General features: G+C 39.5%; 2 protein-coding genes and 1 long non-coding RNA gene across 4 annotated transcripts; 2 read left to right on the top strand and 1 right to left on the bottom strand.

The window, feature by feature from the left end:
* Positions 1 to 1,208: 1,208 nt before the first annotated feature.
* LOC103708916 (probable RNA-binding protein ARP1) lies at positions 1,209 to 5,288 on the top strand. Of its 2 annotated transcripts, none has more exons than XM_008794037.4 (6): positions 1,209 to 1,617; positions 1,725 to 1,884; positions 2,000 to 2,153; positions 3,145 to 3,184; positions 3,321 to 3,582; positions 4,895 to 5,288. In XM_008794037.4, exons 1-6 carry the CDS (start codon positions 1,444 to 1,446, stop codon positions 4,930 to 4,932), a joined length of 828 nt encoding a protein of 275 aa, XP_008792259.2. In that variant the 5' UTR covers positions 1,209 to 1,443; the 3' UTR covers positions 4,933 to 5,288. The 2 variants fall into 2 exon arrangements, with proteins under 2 accessions (XP_008792259.2, XP_008792273.2); XM_008794051.4 differs by having other exon boundaries at positions 1,210 to 1,617; positions 4,907 to 5,288.
* Positions 5,289 to 7,283: 1,995 nt separating this feature from the next.
* LOC103708943 (probable sugar phosphate/phosphate translocator At3g11320) lies at positions 7,284 to 18,935 on the top strand. The gene is made up of 4 exons (XM_008794063.4): positions 7,284 to 8,139; positions 13,413 to 13,516; positions 13,681 to 13,909; positions 18,338 to 18,935. Exons 1-4 carry the CDS (start codon positions 7,672 to 7,674, stop codon positions 18,482 to 18,484), a joined length of 948 nt encoding a protein of 315 aa, XP_008792285.1. The 5' UTR covers positions 7,284 to 7,671; the 3' UTR covers positions 18,485 to 18,935.
* A 722-nt stretch (positions 18,936 to 19,657) lies between these two features.
* On the bottom strand, positions 19,658 to 23,117 carry LOC103708949. The gene is made up of 2 exons (XR_604372.4): positions 21,744 to 23,117; positions 19,658 to 20,582 (listed from the first exon to the last, which is right to left on the bottom strand). It is a non-coding gene; the product is annotated as an uncharacterized LOC103708949 (long non-coding RNA).
* Between the last annotated feature and the right edge of the window lie 3,016 nt (positions 23,118 to 26,133).

Genomic DNA, 26,133 nt, shown 5'->3' with positions numbered 1-26,133 from the left:
TATGAAACCGCGGGTTTTATGCTCCTAATATATTCTTTGGTTTCTTTCTTCTTCTTCTTCTTCTATTTTTTTTTTGGTTTTGGATGTTGGAGGTTTCCCAAGAAACTGCTACGGGTACTGTTCTGTGGAAATGCTGTTGCCATTATCGCACGCTTGGACAGTTCGCACGTGGATCGGGGGACCATTTGATAGCGAATTCGAAAGGTTTAGGTGGTCCCGTAATCTTCTTTTTATTTTTCTATTTGATAAGAAGTCATCACAGCAAATTGCGCCAATCAAGGGAGAGAAGCAAGAAGCCTGCCTTAGACGAGAAGGAATGGAGTTTATTGGACAAGATGATGACAACATGCTATTCTTCTTTCACATGCTCATAGTGGTTATTATTATTGAGGTCTTCTCAAGTAAATACATTTCCTTGCAAAACTACATTCAAATTTTATTAATTCAGGAAAAATAGGTTTCTTTCTCTCTCTTTTTAAGCAGTAAGAACGAAAAACATCATTAGTAATTGCTCCAGTGCCTTCAGAAAATCTCAATCTTAACAGTTTTGGGTACTGAGACGGGTGTATTATTTGGATTAAGTTTCTTGGGGTGCCATGAAATACGCATCGTTTTCTAAGCTGTTCCGTCTGGTAAACGCTGTAACACTGGGAGGCTCTGTACGACGGTGCCCGTACGCCGCTGTCGCTCTTTCCAGGTAACAGAAGTCTGCCACCTGCACTGCTTCCCACATAATTACTTTTATTTTATGAAACGAAACTAATAACAAATGAAAAAAAAAAATAAAACCGAGTCTGAGAATCTATTTCCTCGCTTAAATCGGACAAGTATCCAGATAAAAATTTTGCGTCGTTCCCATCACTTCACGCATCCATCCTGCATGCGGTGGGCGGAGCGTTTATAATACCGTGGGTGGTCGCATCGTTTACACGTTGAGAACGGTTGCTCTTCGTCGCCCCTAGACTTCGCATCCATTTCCCTAAGGTAACGCTATGAGAAAAAGAGGATAACGCCAAAAAGTGAAGAAGTTTTACTTTGTTTTATTATAGGGAATTCGTATACTTGCTTGCTATATATATGAAAATATAGAGAGAGACGAACAGACAAAGACAGGGAGCTTAGGAGTTTGTATAGAGCCGTGTAGGAAAGTCTATAATAAGTGGTGTGTATATATCATAAAAGAAAAAAAAACTGAGAAGGAAAAGGAGGGGGCCGCACGTCGATGACGAGGCCGAGCCTCTTTTTCATTATATAAACAATAAATAAAGTTAGAACCATGTAGTGCTTTCCGATTACACTCCCAAAGTGTGACAATTGCACACCCTGTTCCCATTCCGCTCCTTTCCCTACCCTTCTTCTTATATAGTTATAAACCAGCCTCCCTTCCGACCAACCTCTCTTGCTCCTTTGATCGTTAGCTAGAGAGGAAGAAGAGAGAGAGAGATGGGACAGCACTCGCAGTTCGGGGACACGACGCTGACGAAGGTTTTCGTGGGGGGTCTGGCGTGGGAGACGCAGAAGGAGGCGCTCCGCGAGCACTTCGACAAGTACGGTGAGATCCTCGAAGCCGTCATCATCTCCGACAAGCTCACCGGCCGATCCAAGGGCTACGGCTTCGTACGTGTTTCATCTTGTTGGTACTGTTAGTCCCCAGATCGCATCAAATCAAGATCCCGGTTGTAACATAACGGACTGTTTGTTTGTTGTTTGGTGTCAACCTGCAGGTGACGTTCAAGGAGGCGGAGGCGGCGAAGAAGGCCTGCGAGGACCCGACGCCGGTCATCAACGGCCGGCGATCCAACTGCAACCTTGCCTCCCTCGGCGCCAAGCGCCTCCGTCCGTCCCATCCCGCCACCCCCGCCCTCCCCTCCCACCACCAGCCTGGTATATATCATCTCTATCCACTATTTCTAGCTTCTCGGTGGTTCTTCTTATTATTTACGGAACATATATTTATATATATCTTATTGTTTCGTTGGATGGATGTGATCTACGCAAGGGATGGCGGTGGGATCGAGAGGGTTGTCTCCAGGACCGGCGGCACCGTGGTACTACCGGCCATCGGGAACGCCGCCGCCGCCCCCGTCGCCATTCCCCCACCACCACCAGCACTACCACAGGGTCCTCCCCTTCTACTTCACCGCCACCTACGGGTAAGCAAGCAGGCTCTTTTTCTCCTACTTGTCACAGTAACGATACGATTCGAGAAGCGGATCCGCCGCCGTGCGGCCGTCCGCCTCGGCGGGCCCGACGTCGACGAGGTGGGCCCCACGGCGAAACACGTGGATTGTGCTGTCGCCACTCGCCGGACGCATGGCGGTCGGTCCGTTAGGCTCTGTAATGCCGAAAGATGCGTGTCCTTTGGACAGGCTGTGGTCCCCCCCCCCGTCGTCTTTGGTTCCCGTGGACAGGCTGGACTGTGCGGTCTTCCACATGGGTACGGTCAATATGGTTGTGGGCTCCATTGGGAACTTTGGTTTATTTATTCAGCAATAATATATTTTATGTAAATAAAAATAATATTTGGCAAAGTTAGCCGCACTGACCGACAAGACTATAGCTCAATGTTTGGCACCACTCTGCCAAGAGCTATTTGGAAAGACATCCAATTCAAATCTTGATAGTGGCCCAATATTATCTATTGATGCGGAAAAAAAAACCTTATAGAGGTGGAAAGTTTTTCTGTGTAAAATCGATCCTTCCACCACCAATTCAATCTCCATTCCTTGATAGAAAATGAGCAAGATCATATTTTGATATAAAATACCTACGAATTTATTAACCCCACCTATCGATAAAGATATTGGATTGAAGAGAACCACCTGCTAAGCATTGAGAAACTCTGGTCTTCATCCATTGATGTAGAAATGAGACCTTTGCACTACCATATCCATTAGATGATGAAAAACTGCAGCGTTTTTTAAACTATGTATGTATATCGGAAAGCGAACATGATCGCTGACTAGGACACTGCTTAGTCCGTCAAACACTCCGAAAAGATTTTATGGACACACCAAAACTAAAAGGTTATTTTTCCATTGCCATGTCATTTTCTTACTCTTGCTGCACTTATGTCAGAGTAGTATGAACAGCCGTTTGTAACAAAAAAAAAAACTCATAAAATTTTCCATGCATTCTGTGCAGATACCCTCCTACTTACATGCCGGATATGGGCTACAACGCGGTAACTTTGTACCCTGAGATCGTTAAATTTTCTACTCGAGATCGGATCAAGTTTATTATATATAAATTAGATGTTAAAGGAATACAATAAACGGCTGATTTGTCATTACTAAACTCTTTGTTTTGTGCGCTGGCAGAAGCTAAGCCAATCAGCCGGGCCAGGGTCCTATATCCAGGGCCAGTTCTCTTACCCACCGCAAGGAGGAGGGATGGTTGCTCCTAATGGAATGCTGCCGGCGTACCCGCTCTACCACTTCCACCACCGTCAGCTCCAGGGCATGGGAGTCCCTGCCCACTTCTTCCCTCCCGCCGCCGCCGCCGCCGCCGCCGTCGCAGGTACCATGGCCGCCGTTCCTACCATCATCTCCAAGCCCACTGCAACGACACCTCCCCCCACAGGTACCGAAAACTAGATACATCTCTCATCCTATCTGCTACCTACTTCACTCGGTGCATCAACCTTATAACGTTTGTTGGACTGAGTCATTATATTAACATTTCACGTGGATGAGCATGTTGATCACAATTAATAGACTGACTCAAAATATTATACCTTCTTCTTGATACTGAAGCGATCTCACTAAACTATATTGGCAGGAATTAACTTTCTGAAATATGAGGCTTCTATATGATTGTTTCGTGGATCTCACGTGAACAAATGTATAAAAAGTTCTCACTCTTCTCTCTCTCTGAACTTTCTCCTGATTTAGCATGCTTTTATACGTTTGATTTACAGCTCTCCTGCCCTCTCCTGCTTTAATGCAATGTAAAAAACGAGATTTGTACGGATACATATGGTAGCCCTCTCAACAGCAGGAAACTTCTTGTAAAACTTTGCGAATCGACACTTAGGAATGCTTTGCTGATGTCTGCTCCGAATTCCAAATCACCCTTCGTCAACTTAATACGGAATATTTTGTATGACGAAGCAAATGTTGTTTTCACGGACACTCAACTTGTAAACGAAATTGCTAGGGAGTAAGTGTAATCCACCTGCCAGCGACTTTTAAAAAAGATGATATTTTTATATGGTGAAATTATTTGGTTATCTACTCCATTTCAAAAGCAATAGATTTATTTGTACATAAATGATCACTCTCAGCTTATTGTTCTCTTTGTTAATAATCCAGTACTCTTTCTTTCTGATTACTTATCTGTGAATTTCTAAAATACTCGTATTGGTTCACTTCGAACAAATCGACAAAACACAGTTGTTCTGTTCCTCTTGCATGTTTGCCAGTGAGAAGCTTTGATCAATTCTAATCTACAGATCTTTTATGTTTGCCACTGTCATGTAATCACTGCAAAATGCAGCTAGAGACATAAGTAAATATTTGACAAATATTACTGGCCGAATGTTCTCCTCGACTTTTGTCTTTCAAAGGATCATAGAAGTGAAGGAAATCAGTAACCAAAACATGCGTCTAAGATCATTCTTCAAGGCAGCAATTCAACCAAGATAGCTTGTTAGTGTAGTCCGTTTGGCACTCAGACTTTTCCGGCAACATTAAAAAAAAAAAAAGCATTCAGTTTGAGTTGAGTGGTTCCTGTTGGATCATATAGATAGTGGCACGAAGCATATAAGATGTTTTAATTACAATGTTGCAAACAAGAAATAATTATTTTTATGCATCTAATGACATTAGGAATAATCCCAAGGGCAATAAATGCCTTGTTTGTAATCCTGTGGTAGTTTCTGAAGTATAAACAGTTTGTTTGGCAGTGGAACAAGTCAAAGGATGCAGCTGAGCAGTCGAAGAGGAAAGGCTTGATCGAGGTGGTCCTTCAACAGAACAGCCTGCAAATCTGATGAAGAGTTCTTTCATTTATTCCATTAGGCCTATTAAATTCTTTTATTCCCTCTAACCTGCATCCCCATGATGCACCATTTGTAACAAAGTCCTCGTCTGTTTACCAGTGTATTTTATGGTAAACTTTTAATAGCTTCAGTCCATCGGGTCCATAGTTCTCGTCTGTCCTGAATGACATCTATTACAATTCTGCAATTTTTGTGGCTCCTAATTAACTTTTTTTTTTTCCAAGTATATTGTTCTTTAGTTTTACGTTTAAAATAAAATGCTAGTGCAGAGATTTTGTAGTAATTAGTCATGAGGCATTATCGATGCCTCCTTTCCTTCCTATCTGCATCAAATCTCTTTTTATTCAGTTTTTAAATATTTTATTTTCTGACTCGCATGGATGTATCTATTCATGTTTAGTTTAATTTAATGCATCCGATTTACCAAAAAAAAAAGTTTGTACTCGCTTCTATTGTTTTCATCTTCTGATGATTATTGTGACAAAAATAGATGCAGAGCCTTAATCAGGTTATCCCCTTGCATATGAGCTCCCATAATTAAGCTGCCAATTCTTTCGAATAGGTGTTTGCCGCTGAAATTAACAGACCTGGCTAGGACTCATCAGGAAAAAAAGTCATGCAAGGTTCATCTCTAACAAAGATGAATATTTCCATTGCCTTGAAGAAGAAATATTAAGGCATCCAGGGAAACATTGCCATTCAAAAATTTATAAACCATCACAAAGAAAAACATTACTTGATTTTTTTTCAAAAAAAAAAAATAATGTTTGAGAGTTACAGAGGGTAAAAGGGGGTCCAACATTCTCAAAATTGCCACAATGAACCTGAAATCTTAGCTAGTCTCCAAATTAAAATTTCTTCCTTGTATGTTAAGTCCATACTTTCACCAAGTCCAAGTAGTCTTCAGGCTGCCTCTAGCATGGGTGACTTGCCATCCTTCAGCCATCAGATAAAATTAAACATAATTTGTATGTCGAACAGGATGATTGCCCATCCAAACAGTGCAATCAAAAGAGCAGTATGATCATCAACGGTAGAATAATTTAAATTCCAAAGACTCTGCTATAGAAAGTATCACCACCACATTAACGGAGGATATAAATGTAAGGAACTGAAGATGAATAACAGAGAGGAGACCAAGCTTAGCTTGTTTCGGATGAAAATTTCGGCTTTTCGATTATATTGGGGCAAAACAGCCACAAATCAGGGAAGAAAGAGGTAGAACAGTGGAAAAAGGGGAGTGTTTTGGATAACCTGAGAAGGTGTGGGCATAGGAAAAAGATATATAAAAAAAATATTAATTAATCTAGCTGCACCTCCTTCAAATGTTCTTATCCATATAAATATTATATTACTTGATTCTTCATTTGGACTTCTTCCTTTTCTCTCAAAAAAATATACATATTACATTCAAAAAATTATTATTACATTTTTAAAGTGTTCCTTTGTCAGTTTTTCTGATGAAAATACTCTTCACATACTAATTTTTAAAAAATAATATTTAAGTTTGAACTCGACTGGATTAAAAAAAATACTTAAGATCGACTCGACCCGTATATCAAGTGGGGCATACTTGAGCTCGAATTGGAGTTTTGATCATAATTAAAAAAGCATAATTAAAACAAAATATAATATAATAATATTTTTAAATATTTAAATTAATAATTTATTATAAATTAAAAATTATACATATATATATACACATACATACATACATACATACATACATACATATACACACACAATTAGACTTGTGAGCCTTCAAGCTAAGTATTTTATTATTCGAGCTGGATTCAAAAACTGCTCATGCTGTTTGTATAGAAATAATCGAGTTGGATTGAACTCGTATTTGAGTAGAGCTCGAGCAGCTTGCAAGCTGCTCAGCTTATTTACACCGTACATTGTGCATCGCCTATGGTCCCCTAAGAAATAATCAGAGATGATTAGTAAAAAAACACTTATCTCTTGCCAAACCCCTAGTTTGACCTCAATGAACCAACCTGGCTTTGTTAGGGAGAGTATATTAAACCAATCAAATATTAATTTCAAATTAAAACGACCTTCTTAATTTCCTTAGTCTACCCTCTCGCCCCTCCTATGCCTCTTAAGAATTTGCCCAGCACTAAAGATTCATAAATTAAGAATAAAAATAAAAAGATAGAAAAAACTTTACAAAATACTTATATGATTAACGCTTAAAAGGTTACTATGGGCTTTGCTGCCTTTGCACGCATCAAAAAGATGGATCTGCCGTAAAAATACGAAAATAGCAAGAACGATAAACCGTAGCTCTAAACTCCACCGAATCGACGGAAGCCACTGAATCTCCACCGAGAGATACAGGGAGAGCGTTTCAAGATCTCCGCACTTCCAATCCAACCACTGGATCAGCGGAAGGCTTCTTCCTCCTCTCTATCATCCTGCGAAGAAAGACTCCGGAAACCTTCTTCTTCTTCTTTCCCCAATCCCGTTCAGACAAATCTGATGAAATCCTCTTCTCCGATCCTCCCCCAATTCCCTCCCCATTAAAACTCCAACCCTAATGCCCAAACCCTAAATCATCTCCCACGGAAACGCTCAAATCCTATCTATAACCAAGATCCCATCCATATTTTCTTCCCCGATCTTGAATCCGTAAAGGCGGGGGCGGAGGTTGAGGAGGAGGAGAGATGAGCGCTAAGGGGGGATCAACGCCGTCGCTGGCGACTGGGCGGTTGTTTACGATCGGGCTGGTGACGGCGTGGTATTCGTCGAACATCGGGGTGCTTCTTTTGAACAAATACCTTCTGAGCAACTACGGGTTCAAGTACCCGATCTTCCTCACCATGTGCCACATGACGGCCTGCTCCCTGCTCAGCTACGTCGCCATTGCCTGGCTCAAGCTCGTGCCCATGCAGACCGTCAGATCCCGCGTCCAGTTCTTGAAGATCTCCGCGCTCAGTCTCGTCTTCTGTGGCTCCGTCGTCAGCGGCAATATCTCCCTTCGCTTTCTCCCCGTTTCCTTCAATCAGGCCGTCGGCGCCACCACGCCCTTCTTCACGGCGGTCTTCGCTTACGTTATGACCGTCCGCCGGGAGGCCTGGATCACTTACCTCACGCTTGTTCCCGTCGTCACCGGCGTCATCATCGCTAGCGGGGTGAGTCTGTTGTCTGAACGCGTGCAATATTGATCGGTCGGTTTATTCATATGCTTATTGGTTGACTGATTTGTGGTTTAGTGTTGTGTTTTCTTATGCAATTAAATATGTTAGATCTACAATGTTATATGGCTTTTGATCGAAACAAGGGGATCTTTGTTAAATCTAATTGAAGTGGAGCTGTAGGCCTGCTGACAAGTCGAGAATCATAACCTCTCTCTCATGTCGAACCACTCTGTTTTATCTGTCCTGGATGTTTAGACAATGCAGTATGACTTCACAGATGCTTATGCCACCAAAGAAACCCTTATGTTCTGTACATTGGGTTAGTTTTGGTTGTCAGAGTTTTGTCATATTTTCTTTATTGGTTGTCGATTTCTGAAATACCTTTCCCTTTTTATTAAATTACTTGTTAACAACCCATAAGGCATCAGTGGTCGTTTCAGATGGACTTGCATCAATAAAAGAACATAAAGTGAGATTCAGTTTCAACCTGTCCTTTCTTGTAGTTTGTTCTTTGCATCCGTTACACTGTGGACTATTGATTGTTCGACATCATTCAAATTGTGTTTAGATATGATTCCTTTTTGTAATTATTACATGCCTCAAGATGAATGCAGGTCTCGATATCTGCTAGATTTTCTTTTAGGTCTAAATTTTGGCAGGTGTTGATCAAAAATCACCTTTCCTAGGAATATTGCACTAATTCATAAAGGGTCGATGACACGTTAAGAACAAGTTTCTATTTGTAGGACCTGGTTATGCCGCTTTTTGCTCCTAGATGAAGGGTCTACACTATATGTAGGACTCTAACAACCCACAGGATCCCACTGCTACAAACAGGCTGCCCCGCCCATGATTGCCACCAGATATTTCTTCGGCCGCCAAGAAACAAAGATTGCTTTCGTAGGAGATGGTTGATGTAAGTCCAACCTCTTTATAACAAGGATATGCCCAACCTAGGGGTTTCAAAGTGCCTAGGAAAGAAAGATTTAATGAAATTAGACCAATTTGGATGAAGTAAATAAATCTAAACCAGAAATTGAAAGGAAAGCAATTAATATGATGCTAATCTGGGAGATTTTTTTGCAGGCAAGGGGAGGTATTGGAACACCTCGCCTTTCTTTAAAACCTCAAAAAGGAAAAGAAGGGCTAAAGGCTAGGTTAGTATGCAGAAATTAAGTTAAATTATGTTGATGCAAAAAATTAAGCAGAACTAGAAAAAGAAGAGAAAAGAGAAGAATAATAAAGCTCCCCTTTTGGATGCATTCAGACAGATCATTCTCCTACAAGCCCCATCGAGTCCTTCACAACCTTCAGGAGTGTAGAAGGCTAGGAACTGTGACCTTCTTCAATGTAGGAAAGCCTTACTCTCAAGAAATGTGCTTTTGCAAAGGTTCAAAGCTCCTTCTTTGAGACTTTTGGTGATTTCTTAGCAATCTTGTGATGGTTCCTGGCCCCTTGGGAGGTGGGGATTTATATAGGACCTCTGGCAAAGATCTAGAGCTTGTGTATCCATTGTAGGACTAGAAGAATTAGTGATAAATTGTCTAAAACTCATCAAAATCAATTAAAAATCCGACTAGAACTCAACTTGGGAAATTGGAGTGTAGATAGAAGTCAAGGGCCTAGTGACGATATGGCAAGTAGGTAATTAGTTTGGTGTTGGTAGGAAATCGATAGCCAAGATCCACCATCAGTTGGTCCCTTCTAGAAACTCAGGGAATACTGATGGTTGTTACACAGTGTCAATAGGGTATTGACAGCAGGAGCATACCTTTTGTAGGGTACTAATGGTACAATACCACCGTCAATTGATTCCAAGAAGTCCTAGGCCCCTTTTTCCATATAAAATCGAATGCTTTGCATGGGATGCAAGGTAAATGGCAAGGCTGGACCCTTTTACTGGAGTGCAAAGGTCTGGGTCAGCGTTATTAGTGATACTTTGGGTCTCTCTGGGTGTCAAGAGCCCTGTGTCTACAGTTTGCCCCTCCTTAATCGGTATTTTGGGAGGAAATTCTAGTCAAGACATCCTTATTTAGACAGCCGAGGCTTGTGCCCATGCCATTTTGAGGTGTGAGATAACAATCTAGGGAGGGGAAGACTTGACTTTTCTAAATCTCCTTTAAGAATATAGTTTTGAAAGCATTTAGCAACACATCAGTTTTAAACACGTTTTGAAAAGGAGAAAGGCGACTTTTGGGAGGTGTTTGCTTGCTAGCTGCTAGTTGTTCGTTTGTGGGCCTTGGCTGTGTAGAACTTGGTTGTCAAGGAGGAAACCCTTTTCCTCATGTAGATTCCTGGTCACATAGGAGCTGGCTATTAGGGTGGGCCGAATTCACTTGCTTGCTAGTCTTAATACCAATAGATCCTTGTCTGTTTTTGGAAAGGGTTTGTTGTTTAAAGATGGTGACTTGTCTTATAAAACATATTTTAAAATTGTATTTTCTTAAAATTTTTGAAAATGTGGGTCTTTGAGTAGCACACCAACTGTTTATTCTAGTTTAGTGGATAGATTCGCTTCTCCAAAAATCGGGGTCTAGTCAAATTGAACGTGTAGGTAAAAGATTTGAAAATTGAATAACATGCAAATGATGTGGATGCTGGGTTAAATATTGAAAATCATATTACATGCAGATGATGTATGCTAGAAGAGTGGGGTCCTCTGCAGGTGAAGCAGACTCTGTTGTGTGAGAGCTATCGTGTGAGATCTTGGCCTCAAGAAGAGATAGAGCCTTGTGGGGATCAGGGTCTGCTAGAGTAGAAGAGGTGGGCTTTGTCACATCAGAGTTGTCATGTGGCGCTTCTCTCTATTGGAGATTGAGTCAAGTGAAGGAGAAGGGACTTGATATGCGGTCTGAATCTCAAGGCCAAGTGTGGCTTGCCGATACCTTGCATTGTTCCAACTAGATAAGGGGTTGTCATACATCCAATTCCTTACCTCATGGGAGCTAGGTACCAGATGCTGGTACTCATTTAGGGAAGAATTGTAGCAATGCATGCAGAGGGTGTTGTATCAACTTGTTATGGCGAAAGGTCAGGGAGCATGTCATCGGTATTGCCCATAGGGGCTTCACGATCTAGGTGTACCTGAACCTGGTCCCTATTTGTCCATCCTTCGTCATTTAGATTGGATACGAGATCTTTGAAAGTGGTGCATGCCTTTGAGGTATGTCCGGCCACTTGATTGAAGGGGCAATAATTATAATAATCTTGCAAGGTTTCCAGAATTTTATGTTGGGAAGTTTGATGAAATTTGTTTTAATGTGGATAGCAAAGATGGCTAGAATCAAGAAATGTATGGAATCTTGGTCATCTCGTTTGCCAAAGTTGTCTGGGCTAAGTTGATGGCAAGGTTGATCATTAGCAGGATGGATGGACCCTACAATCTCAAAGGAGGTGGTGCCCTCAATAGTTGGACGAGCACAAGAGTAAGTGGGTCTAGCCTTTGATGATTCAGCTCGATCTTTGATCTCATAAAAGTGGGTTAGGACATTCCTACATGAGGGATTGAATTTTGAGTGACTTGGCAATAAATCTCATTATAGGTTTTAATGCCACTCATAAGACCTCTTTGTAGGCTAGGATCATAGTTCTTGATTGTCATTCGAACCTCTTCGTCTTTCTCCATGTCTGTCCTTGCTCAAGTTGCCATCTCTTGCCAATGGGTTCCAAATTGATTGAAATCCTCCCCAGGCCTTATCTTTTTTGCAGTGAGCTCGCTTATGGAAGGACAATATTCTACTTGATAACTGTAATACTTTCTGTAGGAGGCTAAGATCAAAGAGAGGAACTGAAGTTCATAGTTTTTCAAGTGTTAAACCACTGAAGCGCTTTAATCGCTAGGGATTTTTGAAAGAGGTATATCATAAAAGGCTCATTTTGGGCTTGTCAATCGGCATCCATGACGAAGGCTGAGGTGTGATGACTTGGATTAGTCGTTCCATCGTAAAACTGAATTTTCGGAGTTCTGAAATCAGGTGGAAATCTATCCTAGGACACAAGCTTGGGGTAGGTTAAGATGCGAGAGTTTCTTAGATCGTTGGATATAGGCTTTTAGATTAAAAGCTTTGATCATTTGTCTAGTGTTGTCAAACATAGGTGTTGGGGATCAGGTGTCTCTTGTCTAAGAGCAAGATCTTCTTGTTTGTATTGTTGTTCTTTTGCTAAATTTTTCTATTCATTGATCTTATAATAGCTATCTAGGTCCTTTAGGTTCAACCCTCTCTCAACTTTTCAAAGATTTTAGAGTAACCAAGGTCATCAACATCAGTAACTTGAGTGATTGTTTCCTTACCTAACTTTTGTGATGTTCTAGTTTCCTCTTTCTTTTCACCATCATTAGCCATGACATGAAAAAAGGGATTATTAATATAATACTACATACATATCATTACAAGCAACATTCAAGGTGTTACCATCACGAATTTTGAATTTATTAATTTCTTTTAGTTATCTTGGATGTGTTCCAGAAAAGTGGTAAGAGACCCCATGGAATATCAAAACCTAGGCTGAGAAGTTTTACTTTGCCGAGTGATCTAAGGTTTAGAAGAGGCCCATGAACAAGTGACAAGCTTGGGTCAAACCTCCACAAAACCTTGGAGGACCCAAATGAGCCGTCTATAAACCCTGGAATTGTTGACGAGAACATACCTATCTTGGTCCTAACATCTCTCAAGCAGAATGTAAACAAAGGAATCTCCGAGGATCAGATTCTTCCGATGGTGATATGATGGCATCAAAAGCCAATTGAGGTCATGCCCTACCATCGCTTTAGATTCTTCTGATGAGAGGGCCAGAGATCTTGCTGAAGAAAACCTAGCTCGCTTTAGATCTAAGGTTTGGGAGAGAGCGAGCGGGAGAGAGGGGTGGGAGAGAGAATGGTGGAGCAAAGTGAGGATCGGCTCAATATTCGGGCTTAGTCCAAGTTCAGGATCTGGGTCAGGCCCAGGTTAGGTCAAATATTGACCCGAGCTGGCCCGAAATTCCGTTGAGCCTTATTGTTAGCCCAAACCCAACCCGAACTGCCTCGAGAGGCGATGGCTTGACCTAAGGCTTGCCAAGCCCAGGCCCACTTTCAACCCTAATTAGTAATGCTAATTTTAGACAAGTAGGTATATTGTATTGTTCATTGTAATGTGGATTTTTTAATGGTGACAAGCCAAGTTACTCTGGGAATTCCATTGTATCTAGTTATATCTGGTATGCTTGTTCATCAAGACTTTAAGACTGGAATTATTAAATACTGATTTTCTTATGTTTTGACTTCATAGGGAGAGCCAAGTTTTCATTTGTTTGGGTTTATTATGTGCATTGGTGCAACTGCTGCAAGGGCACTTAAATCAGTGCTGCAGGGGATTTTGTTGTCCTCTGAAGGGTAAGGAATACATTTCTTTCTAAGCGTTATATCTTCTTTGGGTACTTGTTATTTCATTTGTGATTATATTCTTTGGATACACTTCCCCATCATGGAATTCATTATTTTCTTGAAACGTCTATACTAAAACATATTTTCTCTTGCCAATGTTTATGATATATCAGGGAAAAGCTTAATTCTATGAATCTCCTCCTGTATATGGCTCCGATAGCAGTAGTTTTCCTGCTTCCAGCAACAATTTTCATGGAGGAAAATGTGGTTGGCATCTTATTAGCACTCGCCAGAAAAGATTTCAAAATTACTTGGTATCTGCTGTTTAACTCTGCTCTGGCGTATTTTGTGAATTTGACTAATTTCTTGGTCACCAATCATACCAGTGCCTTGACTCTCCAGGTATGCTTTATTGATGCAATTCTACTCTTTCCTGCTCTCTTACTGTTTTATGGAATGTTGCATAAACAGACAGAGTTGAAAATGTTGTTACTAGGTGTATTTTTCCTTTTAGTCTATGTTAGTTGTCCCCTGGCTCACTTGTTTACTGATGTTGGTATCTTCTACTTCATCCATCTCCTTCTAAATAGTGATTACAATTCTGCTGTTTAACCACTAATAGCAGCTAGTTTAGGGGATTTCCTCTATGTTTTTCTAAACTCAATCAACCAAGATAAAATTCTCTGTTTCGTTTTTGCCATTTTTGTCCAATGTTTTTCTTTGTTTATCTTTGGCAACTAAATATAGCCTAAGAGTTTAGGTAGCAAGTTGCCTAATTGGAAAGGAAGAAAGCTTCTCCATGGAAATTGAGTCACATAAAGTTAATTCTTACTATCACTATTTTTTTCTCTGGCCCTTGAGTTCCTTTTGTATTTGTTTGTTCGTTGTGGTTGCCAGTAAATTGGAGAGCATATTGAAGTAAATTTTCTATAAAGGGCAAGGACAAGAGGATCTATCTTGCCATAAAATGCAACTAGGAGTATGCGATAGGGAGGCAAATAAGATCTTTAAGTAGTGTGAGTTTGTTGAGTTGGTTTATGTCGAGGATTATGTAAAGAGATGGATGAGGAGCAATAAAGAGAATGGCCATAGATTTTGAAATATGAGGAATAATAGACTAGATGTTGTAAAATGGCTGCCCAATGCACAAGGCTCCTGCCACTGTGGAGGCTATTTCCATGGTTTAAACCTGTGATGTCTGGGTCACATTACAACAATCTTAGCATGTGCCAAGGCTCATCCTCTACAATGAACTAGATGTTGTATTGGACATTATTGGCTAAAAGAATTGTGGTTCATTCAGCAGAGAATGACAGACTTTGTGAAAGAGATCTCAAAAATTACTTTTTTGGGTAAGTAACATCAGATTCTATTCATAGCAGCCACCAATAAGTAACACCGGTTCCAATACAGGAGAGTTTTTGAGGGTTGTTATTGGATAGAAGTTGTCATTATAGCCTTATAGTAGTGACATATGTACTGATCATATTTCAAACAAAAGGTAAAGACCGTTAAAAAAACTTGGTAGGGCCACAAATGGAAAGCAAAATTGCCTTCCTAGTTTGATGAGTCTCCTAATGCCTTCGTTTCAAGTAGCTTAATGATATAATAATAATGAAAAAAATCAATTTCTCCTATCCACTGTTTAAGCTGAATAGTTCTTGTTACAATACATCGCAATTTCATAGAGGAGAGTTATCCGATCTATCATCCTTCCATTTCAAAATGGATGGCTAGGATTACTATGCACATTTCAACATAGACAGTTTGAGATGTTAGTACTCATGACAAGTACAATAAATATATCAAAACAAAAAGGAAAAATACTCCAATTATTTAATCCCTGTTGGAAAAAGGGGAAAAAATGACCAATCATTTTCTTGTGGCTTCAACTTCCACTACCATTGAACCTCCACCTCATTAACCAGTGACTGGACCGGCAATTATTCTTCACCCTCCTTGCCTTCCTCAAAGCCTACTGACCTTGCCTGCTTGTGTTTGGCATCGTCAATTTCCTTTACTACCATGTCTACCTTGAGGAGCTGTCCTAGTCAGACTTTCACCAAATCCTGAATTGCTGGAAATCCTATCACCACCCTTTGTTAGGCCATTGAGCTACCAATAATCTCAGGATGGCAAACCTGACTTGGAACCGGAAAAGCAGTTGTTGACAATCAAGATAGGGGAACAAGGTGGAGATAGAGGAGTGGTGGCAGTGGTGGAAGTTAGCAAAGACTATGGTTGGATAGCAGGGTAGAGGTAGAAGGCAAATGGCAGCCATCAGAGTAAAAGAAAAAATAGAAAAATTATGCGCTTCTATACGTTTTTGAAAGAATAGCTAGAATTTCCTTTCAACTTCTATAAAATCTAAAAATAAAAATATACCATAGCAAAAACCCAAAGTAAAATACATTTCTCACTGGTGATATGTCAGATTTGTCATCACCTCTACCATCCTTTTTTTCCTTCTATTATTACCTTAGTTGCCATCATGCCTTTGCCATTATGTTTGGAATTTTAATGAAGGTACTCTTGACATTCATGTTTTATAAAGGGATGGTGAAGAGGACTAAAAACAGCAAAAGATTGTTAATTATTGCACTTGCATGTTCTTACCAGTACCCCCTCATTGATCTCTAGCCTTTTGTTGGAATTTAGTGAGTCTTATTTTTCCACTTGTAAGTTTTATGGACTCCAATCCTTCACTCTTTGGTTTTCCAGTATGCAATCATTTGAATTATTATGGTCATGAGGCTGTAACGTTTTCAGTTGAAGCTTACTTACCTCGATCAAATTTTGGAATATCACAATGGAAACTGCCTATGCTTAAAGAGTAGTCTTCTAGTTTAGTGTTTGGAACCTGTTCCCTTGTTTCAACCTATTACTGAGTCGGAGTCTTGGGTTACCGGTCCAACCCAGTCAACCGTGGTTGGACCAGATCATTCTCCACTCTCCTTTCAGTCCACCTCTCCCCGTTGTAAAGCCTTCGTGGTCCCTGGTCCCTCTGTCATGGTTCTAGATCCCTCTGTTCCCAGTCAAATGAAAAAGAAGCAGAGAGGAGAAAAAGAGGAACGAAGAAAAGGAAAAGGAAGAAAGAAGAAGAAAAGGAGAGAATATTTTTAATTTTTATCACAAGATATTGTCATCATGACGGCTATTATTCTCTCCCTTGTTTCTATAGTTTCTTTTCATTTTTTAACTTTGCTTGTGTTTTGTATGTGAGTCTTATATGTGATTTTGGTTGTTTGTATAAGACTCGCAGAAAGGTTTCGAGAATTCAGATTAAAAAAAAAAAATTCTTTAAATAACCCCTTACAAAATTAGCTCTTTCATGAACTTCAGTCCACACGTAAAAACCAGTTTGTCAGAACATTAAACGGCTGCTGGCTTTGGGAAGCAAGTTTTCTACTTTAATCTAAGGTGATTTGTTGACATTTTAAATTTTGTTATGGGCTTAAAACTTAAAAAAAAAAAAAATAAATCAAGAGAGAAGAGAGGGTTCATTGGAGTTGGTAGTTTAGTGATGACAAATAATCATAAGAATTGAAAAAATATTAATGTCTAGATTGCCCTTACATTATTATTTCTAAGAATGAGTATGTATAGAGTGTCCAAGATGATGTCCTTGCAACCATAGAGACATTCTCTTCCATGCATGGTTACAACTATATAACAATTGATCGATATTTTGTTCCAATCCAATGCTTACAATGGATAGGTATTCTGTTAACGTTATCCAACAATCCTTGAAGCGATGAACGGCCAAATAATTAATATTCAAAAGTAACCAAGATTTTATATACTAATTAAAAGTGCTTAGTGGATTGTGATGAGAAAACTAGATTAAACAATAGGGATAGGTATCTGTAACCAGGAGCTCCTGTGCCATTGATTTCTTGTCCATGATCTTTTCCATCACACATCCGGTGGCTGCAAGCTTGACAGTGGATTCGTGGATGAAGGGCTTCACCACCATAGATTCATTGACGAGGGTCCCATTCCTCCATGGATCCGATGGCTAAAATGGAGATCAAGCCAAACATATCAATCCTTCTTTCCCAAATCAAAGATCGAATCTCAAAGTTCTCTGTTTTTCTTAGGTTAAGTATAAATCAGTGGAACAGCTGGGCCGAGACCAGTTCAACTTGTCCATGTTGAGTGATTGAACCGTAGTAGTTGCTGAGTCAAAAACAGTTTAATTTAAAAAATGGGTCTTTGAGTGGCCCGGCCTGGTAGAGGTGTCGGGTGATGGTTCAGGCAGTTCGACCCGGTCGAACCAATCCTTGTCACTGAACACTGCTCTAGTCTACTGAATGGATTCCTTACCGATCGTATGAAGAGCAATTCAAGCATCCTAAACTTTCGGACTGCTTTCTTCCCTCAAGTTGAGTTACCTATGTGAATGTGCTTGACTTGACCCAGCTGCTTTCTTCTCTCCCACTTCTGGTAATTTCAATGCTCTCTATTGTACTATAAACTTCAGCAGAAGAGGACCAGACCTGACCCTTAAGCAGGTCATGACCACCTGACCCTTGCCTAATGTGGACCTGACCGGTTAGGTCCAGTAAACAGGATCGGTCCAGATTGCCTCATTCAGTGGGAGAATCAAAGTGGTATTGGCTAGATATGTGAAGTGGATTGCGGTTCCCTGAAAGAAATGAGACAAACTGATGGCTAAAATCTCATTGTATTAGTGGTAGAAAAATTGTGATCATTTTTCTCTTGATCATTGAGTGGTTAAATATTATGTTGCGGACCCCATCGAATTTCTTTACTCAGAGGGCATCAGGATATTTTTACTAATGATGATTCCTGTTTTCTTTCCTTCAGGTTCTGGGAAATGCCAAAGGTGCTGTTGCTGTGGTTGTCTCAATTTTAATATTTAGGAACCCGGTATCCGTGACGGGGATGCTTGGTTATACCCTCACAGTCATTGGTGTCATTCTTTACAGCGAATCTAAGAAACGGAACAAATGAGAATTTCCGGAACGCAGAGCATGTTCTGTTTATTTTTCCATGGATGGCAGCAACTTCCAGATGCCCGAGATTGGTCGGCATGCTTTTATTATTTATTCATATGTTGCGCCCTATTCTTCTGCCAGAAGCCGCACGATGGTTTCTGTGTGTATCCAACGATGACCGACTAGCGAGTAGGTGAAATGGATCTCGATTAAAAGCAGCACCGATATGCCTTTAATTTTGTTATTCAGGGTCCATGATGTGTTCACAACCCCCATCTTCCATATGGAGATTCAACAGCCTATAATTTTTTCAGAGAACTGGGATCTGCTCAATTGGCGTTTAACTCCCTTTGATTAATTGATAAAATATGTTTCACATAATTATTTCTTTTTCATTTACCGATGCTTCTTATTCTGACAGATGATGTATGCTGACAGATCCTAAATTAAGCATGTGATCTTGAATACCTTTGGTGCGAAAATCTAATAGAGGATAGCTGCTCTTTCTTATTTCTGGATGAATGAAAGTGCATATAATTCTTCATTTTTTTTATTTGCAAATCCACCACAGGAAAATGATCGACACTTGGAAAGGAGAATGATGGTTCGGCGGTTTTGTTCTATCGAAAGGAAGAGTGCTGACATTGCTAGATTCACATCATTTCAGCATCCAGCCGTACATAATTTGTAATAGCGCTCATCCAACACGGAGCAGAAAATTTTTTTTCATCTTTTCCCCTTGTTCCCTCACTTTTAAGTTGTTTTCAAGCTTCCACCTGCCCTGCTTCAATAGTTAGTGCCAAGTAAACATGGATAAAATAAGGAACAAGCCGCACGCCTTTAATTTGTTAAGTCCTCCAGAATCATCTGCTTTTCACCAATTTTAGAACTTGATCCGCTTGAAGGTCTCAACAGTGAAAGGTAAAGTTGTTCTCTGAAGGGGCACCGACATCTGAGATATTGAACGAGGCAAAGGAAACAGATGTACAATATGAACTAGGAATAAATACTTCTAATACCATCACAACAATATTTGCCCCCAAGCTCCCGCTCTTGGCAAATAAATTGAAGACAATGGTAGTCTCTCCTCTTCTTTTACGTGCAAATATGGTCATTTCATATTTTAAGAATAAAAGCACAGTACCCAGAGTGCTGCAGACTAACGCTTTAGCGAGAGAGAACCACCTGGCTTCTAGAATCCTAAGTTTCATAAAATTAACTCCAGCAAGTCGCAGAACAGAATAGAATTAAAGGTATGCCCTAAAAAATGAAAAATGTTCCTTCAAATTTGAGTCAGATTCCCACGGTTTGAGCATGTAGAGATCTCCTTCAGATACCATCCACAACACGAGTTGCAAGGTCAAACAATGCCCCGGTGGACTGCTTTCAAGAGCACAAACGAGGAAGCAAACATCCAGACCATTTCCTCCATGAGTCCTACAGTTGGCAGCTTCAGATTCTTAGCCGGCAAGTTTTTGCCCCAGACTTCGGTTTTATCAACAGAAAACAAATTCTCTTCTCCATGCTTCGGGTAACTGAATAGAAGTCACTTTCCATATGGCTCTCCTTTATGCACACGCATGATGGTTGCTCATATGTCTTCATTTTACTATGACACACCATCTTTTACCATTAGTTATTACAGATTCAGTTGCGATTGGAAATGCAGTTATAAACTTTAAATGGTCATGATTGGCTTGCTCTCCAGCACCTGGATTGGATAACCGACCGAATTCAGATGTATCAACCACACTGCCTTTGCTTACCTTAGAAAGGCTTTCTTTGCTCGAACAAGGAGGCAAATCATGGCAACATCAGGGCACAAGACATGACTTTTTGCATCTCGTAGTGCCACCTAATTCAGAATGTTTTAATAGTTGTTGCAGACATGTAGGTGATTCAGGCTCCATGGTTACGAACAGAAGACAAGATTGTCAATTTGATGTGTGAAGGATCAAACTTTGTGGACGCTGCAGGTCATAATAATCAAAGCTTACTGGGGTTCAGTTTGTTTACCCCAACAGGGCTACTGATACCAGTGGTACTTCTAAACATGTTTTGCAATTGGCCAGCCTCTGAAAATGTCTCAACATCGAGCACAAGGGACGTGTCTCCTGGAAATCCCAAAATACTTATCAAGTTAGAAGCTGTGTATAAATTGAAAAATGCAAAAATAGGCAGAGGACAATGTCGAACAGAGAACTGTTTTTTGGACTGACGGAATCAAAACATACAACCATGGGAGTCGGCATTCAAAGTCCCAAGGATTTGATGCATTTAGCACTAGAGCTACTATTAGTGCATCTTCTAGAGTTGTCTCCACTATCTGGCTCAGAAATTATACAAATTTCTGAAGAATCTTCACTGATACATACAGATACATGCTCTTGCGATGCGTGTTACATGAATCATCTAAGAATTTGTAGTGAAAAACAGCTGATTAGCTTTCTTCATGGTGTCCGTGTTTATGTGACACTTTAAATTCAGCAGTTCAGCATATGTCATGCAATTAGATCCTAAGAGAACTTCACCACTGAGCCCGTGAGATTATTAGCAGTTAAGTGCACCCTCGGATATACATAGCTAGGTATGAGCATCTACATTCATGAATTAATACATTCTCACAAATGATAGCACAGGGCACTTTGCATATCTAAGATCAATTTCGCTGAATGGAGCTTAAGCTAGTTTAGCATATAAATTAAATATACGGCTGCGAGCAAGGGATACTTATCATTTCTCAAAGTCGAATCATGGGCATTTGATTACTGGGGGAACACATAATTAGGAATTGACGTATTCTATGCTGGATAGATAATAGACCAAACAGAAAATCAAAGAATTATATTATCAGTAGCATCTTCATAGAAAAAGAAAATTCAAAGGTGGCTCCGACATACAACAACCAACTCTTAAAACAAAATTCTTGTTGACCACTTAGGAAGCAAGAAGAATCTAAGCGGAGGTGTGGCACTAGATTATACACTAATCATGTAAAGACAGCATTCCTAGAGTCTAGATGTATGAATGTTTACGCATCAATTGGTCTTTATGTTCATTGAACTTGTTAACAAAATCCTGTGATGCTTAAAAAGAAACCCAGTTTATTGGTAGTATACAAGGGGTGTTATTTTGGCTCACTGACATGTCAAAAACAAAAGAAAAAACTTCAATAGGCACCGACAGGCATGTACTTTGATAGCCATGCAAGAAGCAAGATACATAAATTCTAGCAGATCTTTGAACATTTGAAGCAAAGCCAGGTATAACCATACCTCCATACGCTACAGGAGGAATCCAAGATTCTTTTTTGAAGTTGCATCGTGGGGTCGAAGATTACATACCAATGCTGAAAGCTTTACAGACTTAGACCAGAATTGTTCCACCAATTGAAGCATGAGAACAGTATGGGGGCTTAAGGATCAGCATGCCTCTCACATATTACGTAAAAAACAATTGATTGGTTAGCCGGTCATGACAACTCCAAGTGTTGATTATATAATAAAGGATAAAATGATCATGCACAACCATGTTATGAATTTTAAATAACTGAAATGTTTAAATGGAAGGAAACACATGCTCATCAACTTTATTGAGCTCATATTTCTGATGTCTAATTTTTTCACACCACATATGTCCAAAAAAATGATAAAACTACACAATACATAACCTAATAAAAATTGTAACGTACAATCAAAAGCCGAATTGGGAAATGAAGTATATAATTGATAAATGCAACAAGTTAACTGTATAAAATGCCAAAATTTTCTCTTGCATGGGAATATAATATTGAGACTTTTCCGTGTGCAAGGAGAGTCATTTCATTGAGTAATCTGCCTGAAGGTCAAGCCAATGAGTCATCACGCAGCTAAATCCTATAACAAATTTGCAATACAAGTGAGGTAGTCCCATAGAGGACATGACTGCAGGGAGAGTGTCAGCAGTTCAACGCAATGGTGAACTTCAGTATAGATGGAATATTATAAGTTTCGTTCGTTATAAGATATAATAACTCCCAAACATCGTTACAAACAATCATGGATTCTTGTGGTCCGAAAAACTCTATGGATACTATTTACTTTCCATTTTGCAACCAAATTCTTGATCGAACCAATAGAATCACGCATCAAGAACCAAATCAATTCCCTTCGCAGACAATTTGCACATGCTTAAACTTCAAAAGGACCAGAAGGAAACCAAACATTCGATACAAAGTCTCCCCCTTATCCAAACCTCATCGAAGCGCAAGAACAAAACGCAGGAACAAAGCGGATCGCGCCAATCCATGTCTAGAAAGGAACCAAGAAACCCTAAATCTCAATTCTTGCCCCCCAAAACTCAAGAAAAATAATACCAGGAAAAAAGTGCATTGCCCATCAAACGCCACAAAATCCATGCCGAAATGGGAGTAAAAAACAAAGAACGAGATGTACAAGTACCTAAGGAGGGCAAATCTGGAGCGGCATTGTAAGGACGCGAAGATGAGGGGATCGTCCTCCGAGAAGACGTCGATGAGAGGAAGACTCTCCATAGTTCTTTCGAGTCAATCTCCAATAAATAAAAAGATAAACTCCCGATCGACATTTCTAGGGATTTTTAGGAGAAAAGAAGAAGAAGATATATGGGAGAACGAGAGAAATTGGGGCAGTTTTTATTTTCCATTGCTAATTAATGAGATGTCAGGGCGGTTATTATATTCACCCCCATTTTCCCATCGCATGTGCCCATCTGCCAAAAACTTGAGCGTTGAAGTTACTGTCAAGGGGAGCGTACACAGTGGACGAAAACTTAAAACGGGGAGTGTGCTTATCAATTGCTAAAAAAATATCGTTAAAAGGAAAATGAGGCGGAGCGGGAAAATGAAATTTTTAAATTTTTCAATTGGTCTGCAATGACGTGAAGGTAAACTTATCCAATCAAAAATTATGATTTTTTTTACATAAAATATCCTTCTAAATATCTAATTTTGCATGAATATCCTTTCATAATTAATATTTATATGCATATTTTTGTAAAATACTTATATTACTATTCTTCCTTTCTTTTTTTTATTGTTTGTATGTGTACCTACATCATCTAACGCCATTAAAAAATTAATAATTTTAAATTAAAATAACTAAAATATTTTTAATGGATACATATGCAAATACAAACATTTATAAGACGATCGCAATGGGAGATAAGAAAATAAATTTATTTTATTTTTAATTAAAATAAATATAGTTTTTGTTAATGATGTTAGAAGAACCATTGTATTAGGGATATTTATGCAAAAATATTATTTTATGAGGGTATAAAAATAAATTTAAATTTAAGAGAGTATTCACTTAAATTTAAATTTTTAGAAAGATATTCATGCAAAAAAAACTCAAAAATTATTTATGAAAATAAAAAGTATAACTGTATAAGGCAACAACTTTAGAGACCATGGCAGATTGTTTCAAATTTTATGGCTAGCTACTAGGCCCATAGAGACCAAGCCTATTGAACCAATTAATGAGTCTCTGAGCTATTTAGAATGCAAATTAAATTCTGATGCATGGATTTCCTATAAGATTAGATTAGTTTACGATAATTATCTGATAGCAACTTTGCACCCTGATCGATCTTTGATTACATTATGTTATATACTTCTTAAAGCAGTTCAATTAACAAATCATCACAATGATTGTGCATGCTTAAATTTTGATATTTTTTTCCTTGAAATGCTTCAGTTGTTGTCTGAACTATTTAAACCATATTCAGGGCTGGCAGCTTAAAAATGTACTTTTGGAGTGGTAGGAAGCAATAATGTGGTTATCTATTTATTGCTGTCTAAGCATCATAATGATGGAACATTGTTCTTGAAAAGGCTGCAGTTACTAATATACAAGTGGCACTAAAATGTGATTCAGTGAATTCCTAGCTTGTTCCAGCAAAATAAGTGTTCCTTGGAGAAATTACAAAACCTAGAGATTACATGCATGGGATTTTACTTTTTTTGAGAGAGAGGACTACTCTATACGTATGATTGCTTGGTGCAGGGTCTTTTTCAACATTGTAATAGAAGAAACAGTGTTTTTTCTAACAAACTAGCGAGTGGCCGGCGCTATATCAAGTTGCAAATGATACATGATGAGGACTTGGTAATTAAGAAATACACTTTGTCCTCCTACTTATTCTTGACATGCATGCAGTCTACAAGAAGTTAGATCGAGTCTGGAGTTATGCCATCTCAGATAAACATAAGGTGTTAATGTTCATGATGTTATTGCTGAGCCAGTATGAGCACTGTAGCAAGGATAGAGATCAGTGTTAGTTGTGACCTTAATTGTTGTTAAAGTCCAACAAGACATTCCACCAGAAAAGAGTCTAACAAGACAACTGATGTGAATAAGCAAAATTATGCAGACTGAGCTGCTCATGGGGTTAATTATTTGGTATGTTTTGGCGTCTTGGCACATATAGCTCAGATATATAAATTAGCCAGTAACCTACGCATAGATCGATGCATGGAGTGTGGAACTTGTCATGGTTCCCATCCAGTTAGCTGGGGTTTTGAAATGTTTCTGTTGGTGTATGGGATTTAATTAATAACAGGCACTGAAAATGTCAATAGGCATGTGTTGTTCACTGTGGCGAAGACGAAGACATTTCAGAGGCCTCAACCCCTTTCTTGCCAGAATGACTGTAATCTGATCTACAGGGCTTGATGCATGATAGCAAAAAACAACATCTTGTAATCTAATGTCATCCATACTGCCATGCTTTGAACCATTCTATATTGTATGATGTGATCGTTCTGTCTATTCTTCTCTGCAAGTAGAGCTACTATATATCGATCCTTTTGATCAAAAAAAGAGTAGATCTACCTCTTGTAGATGAGTTGCAGATGACTTATTTCAACCTTGGGGTTTCTATAGTGATAGGAATACTTTCCCTTATAGCAGTACATCGCTGTTCAAGCCTTGGGTGACACCAATAGGACCACATAAACCAGTAGGAGCAAAGGAGAAGTCAAGAAGGACTGATGCACGTGCATGGCCGGGGATATCTTTTCGACAAATTAATAGGCCATAAGATGATGATCTTAATTCACTTGGACTGCTTACTAGTTTTGGGGATCTTAAAGTTCCATGACTTCTTTTTTTCACACATATTTTCATGATATTCCTTTACGTACTTAATACAAAATCTCTCGCTTTATCACTGCAAAGTCGCACCACTTAGATGTGCTTGCAGAGGATTTAGGATTAAAAACTTGATCGATATTCCAGGGAAGATCATGCTGACTGGATCTAAATAACAAGAGCAGCTTATTTTGCACCAACTGATCAATGGAGGTATCTGTGGTGTTCTGCACTTTTCAAAGGAGTCTATCAGACATCCCAAAGCCTTGCTCTTGATCCAACATTCCTGCTCCAGTGCTCCCTCTTTTGATGCTAGTGAAATGGAAACATGATGACAAAGTATGATGACAACTGATTTGCAAGGCATTATAGAACCCATGGAGAAGGCTTCAAATGCAGGGGGTTGCATGCGTTCTGCCACCTACAAGAAATGGCCGCAGCATGCATCAGCATTGCCTTCGGCGTCAGAGACATGTTCTCAGTGCAATCCAAGGATGAAACCTAGCAATTAACTTGCATCCACACGCAATAACAAGCATTGGAACCGAGCATATAT

Source organism: Phoenix dactylifera, chromosome 3 (genome assembly GCF_009389715.1).
Source record: "Phoenix dactylifera cultivar Barhee BC4 chromosome 3, palm_55x_up_171113_PBpolish2nd_filt_p, whole genome shotgun sequence".
Taxonomy (NCBI): Eukaryota; Viridiplantae; Streptophyta; class Magnoliopsida; order Arecales; family Arecaceae; genus Phoenix; species Phoenix dactylifera.
The sequence above is the reverse complement of the archived record's forward strand: the minus strand, read 5'-3'. Positions and strand labels throughout refer to the sequence as shown.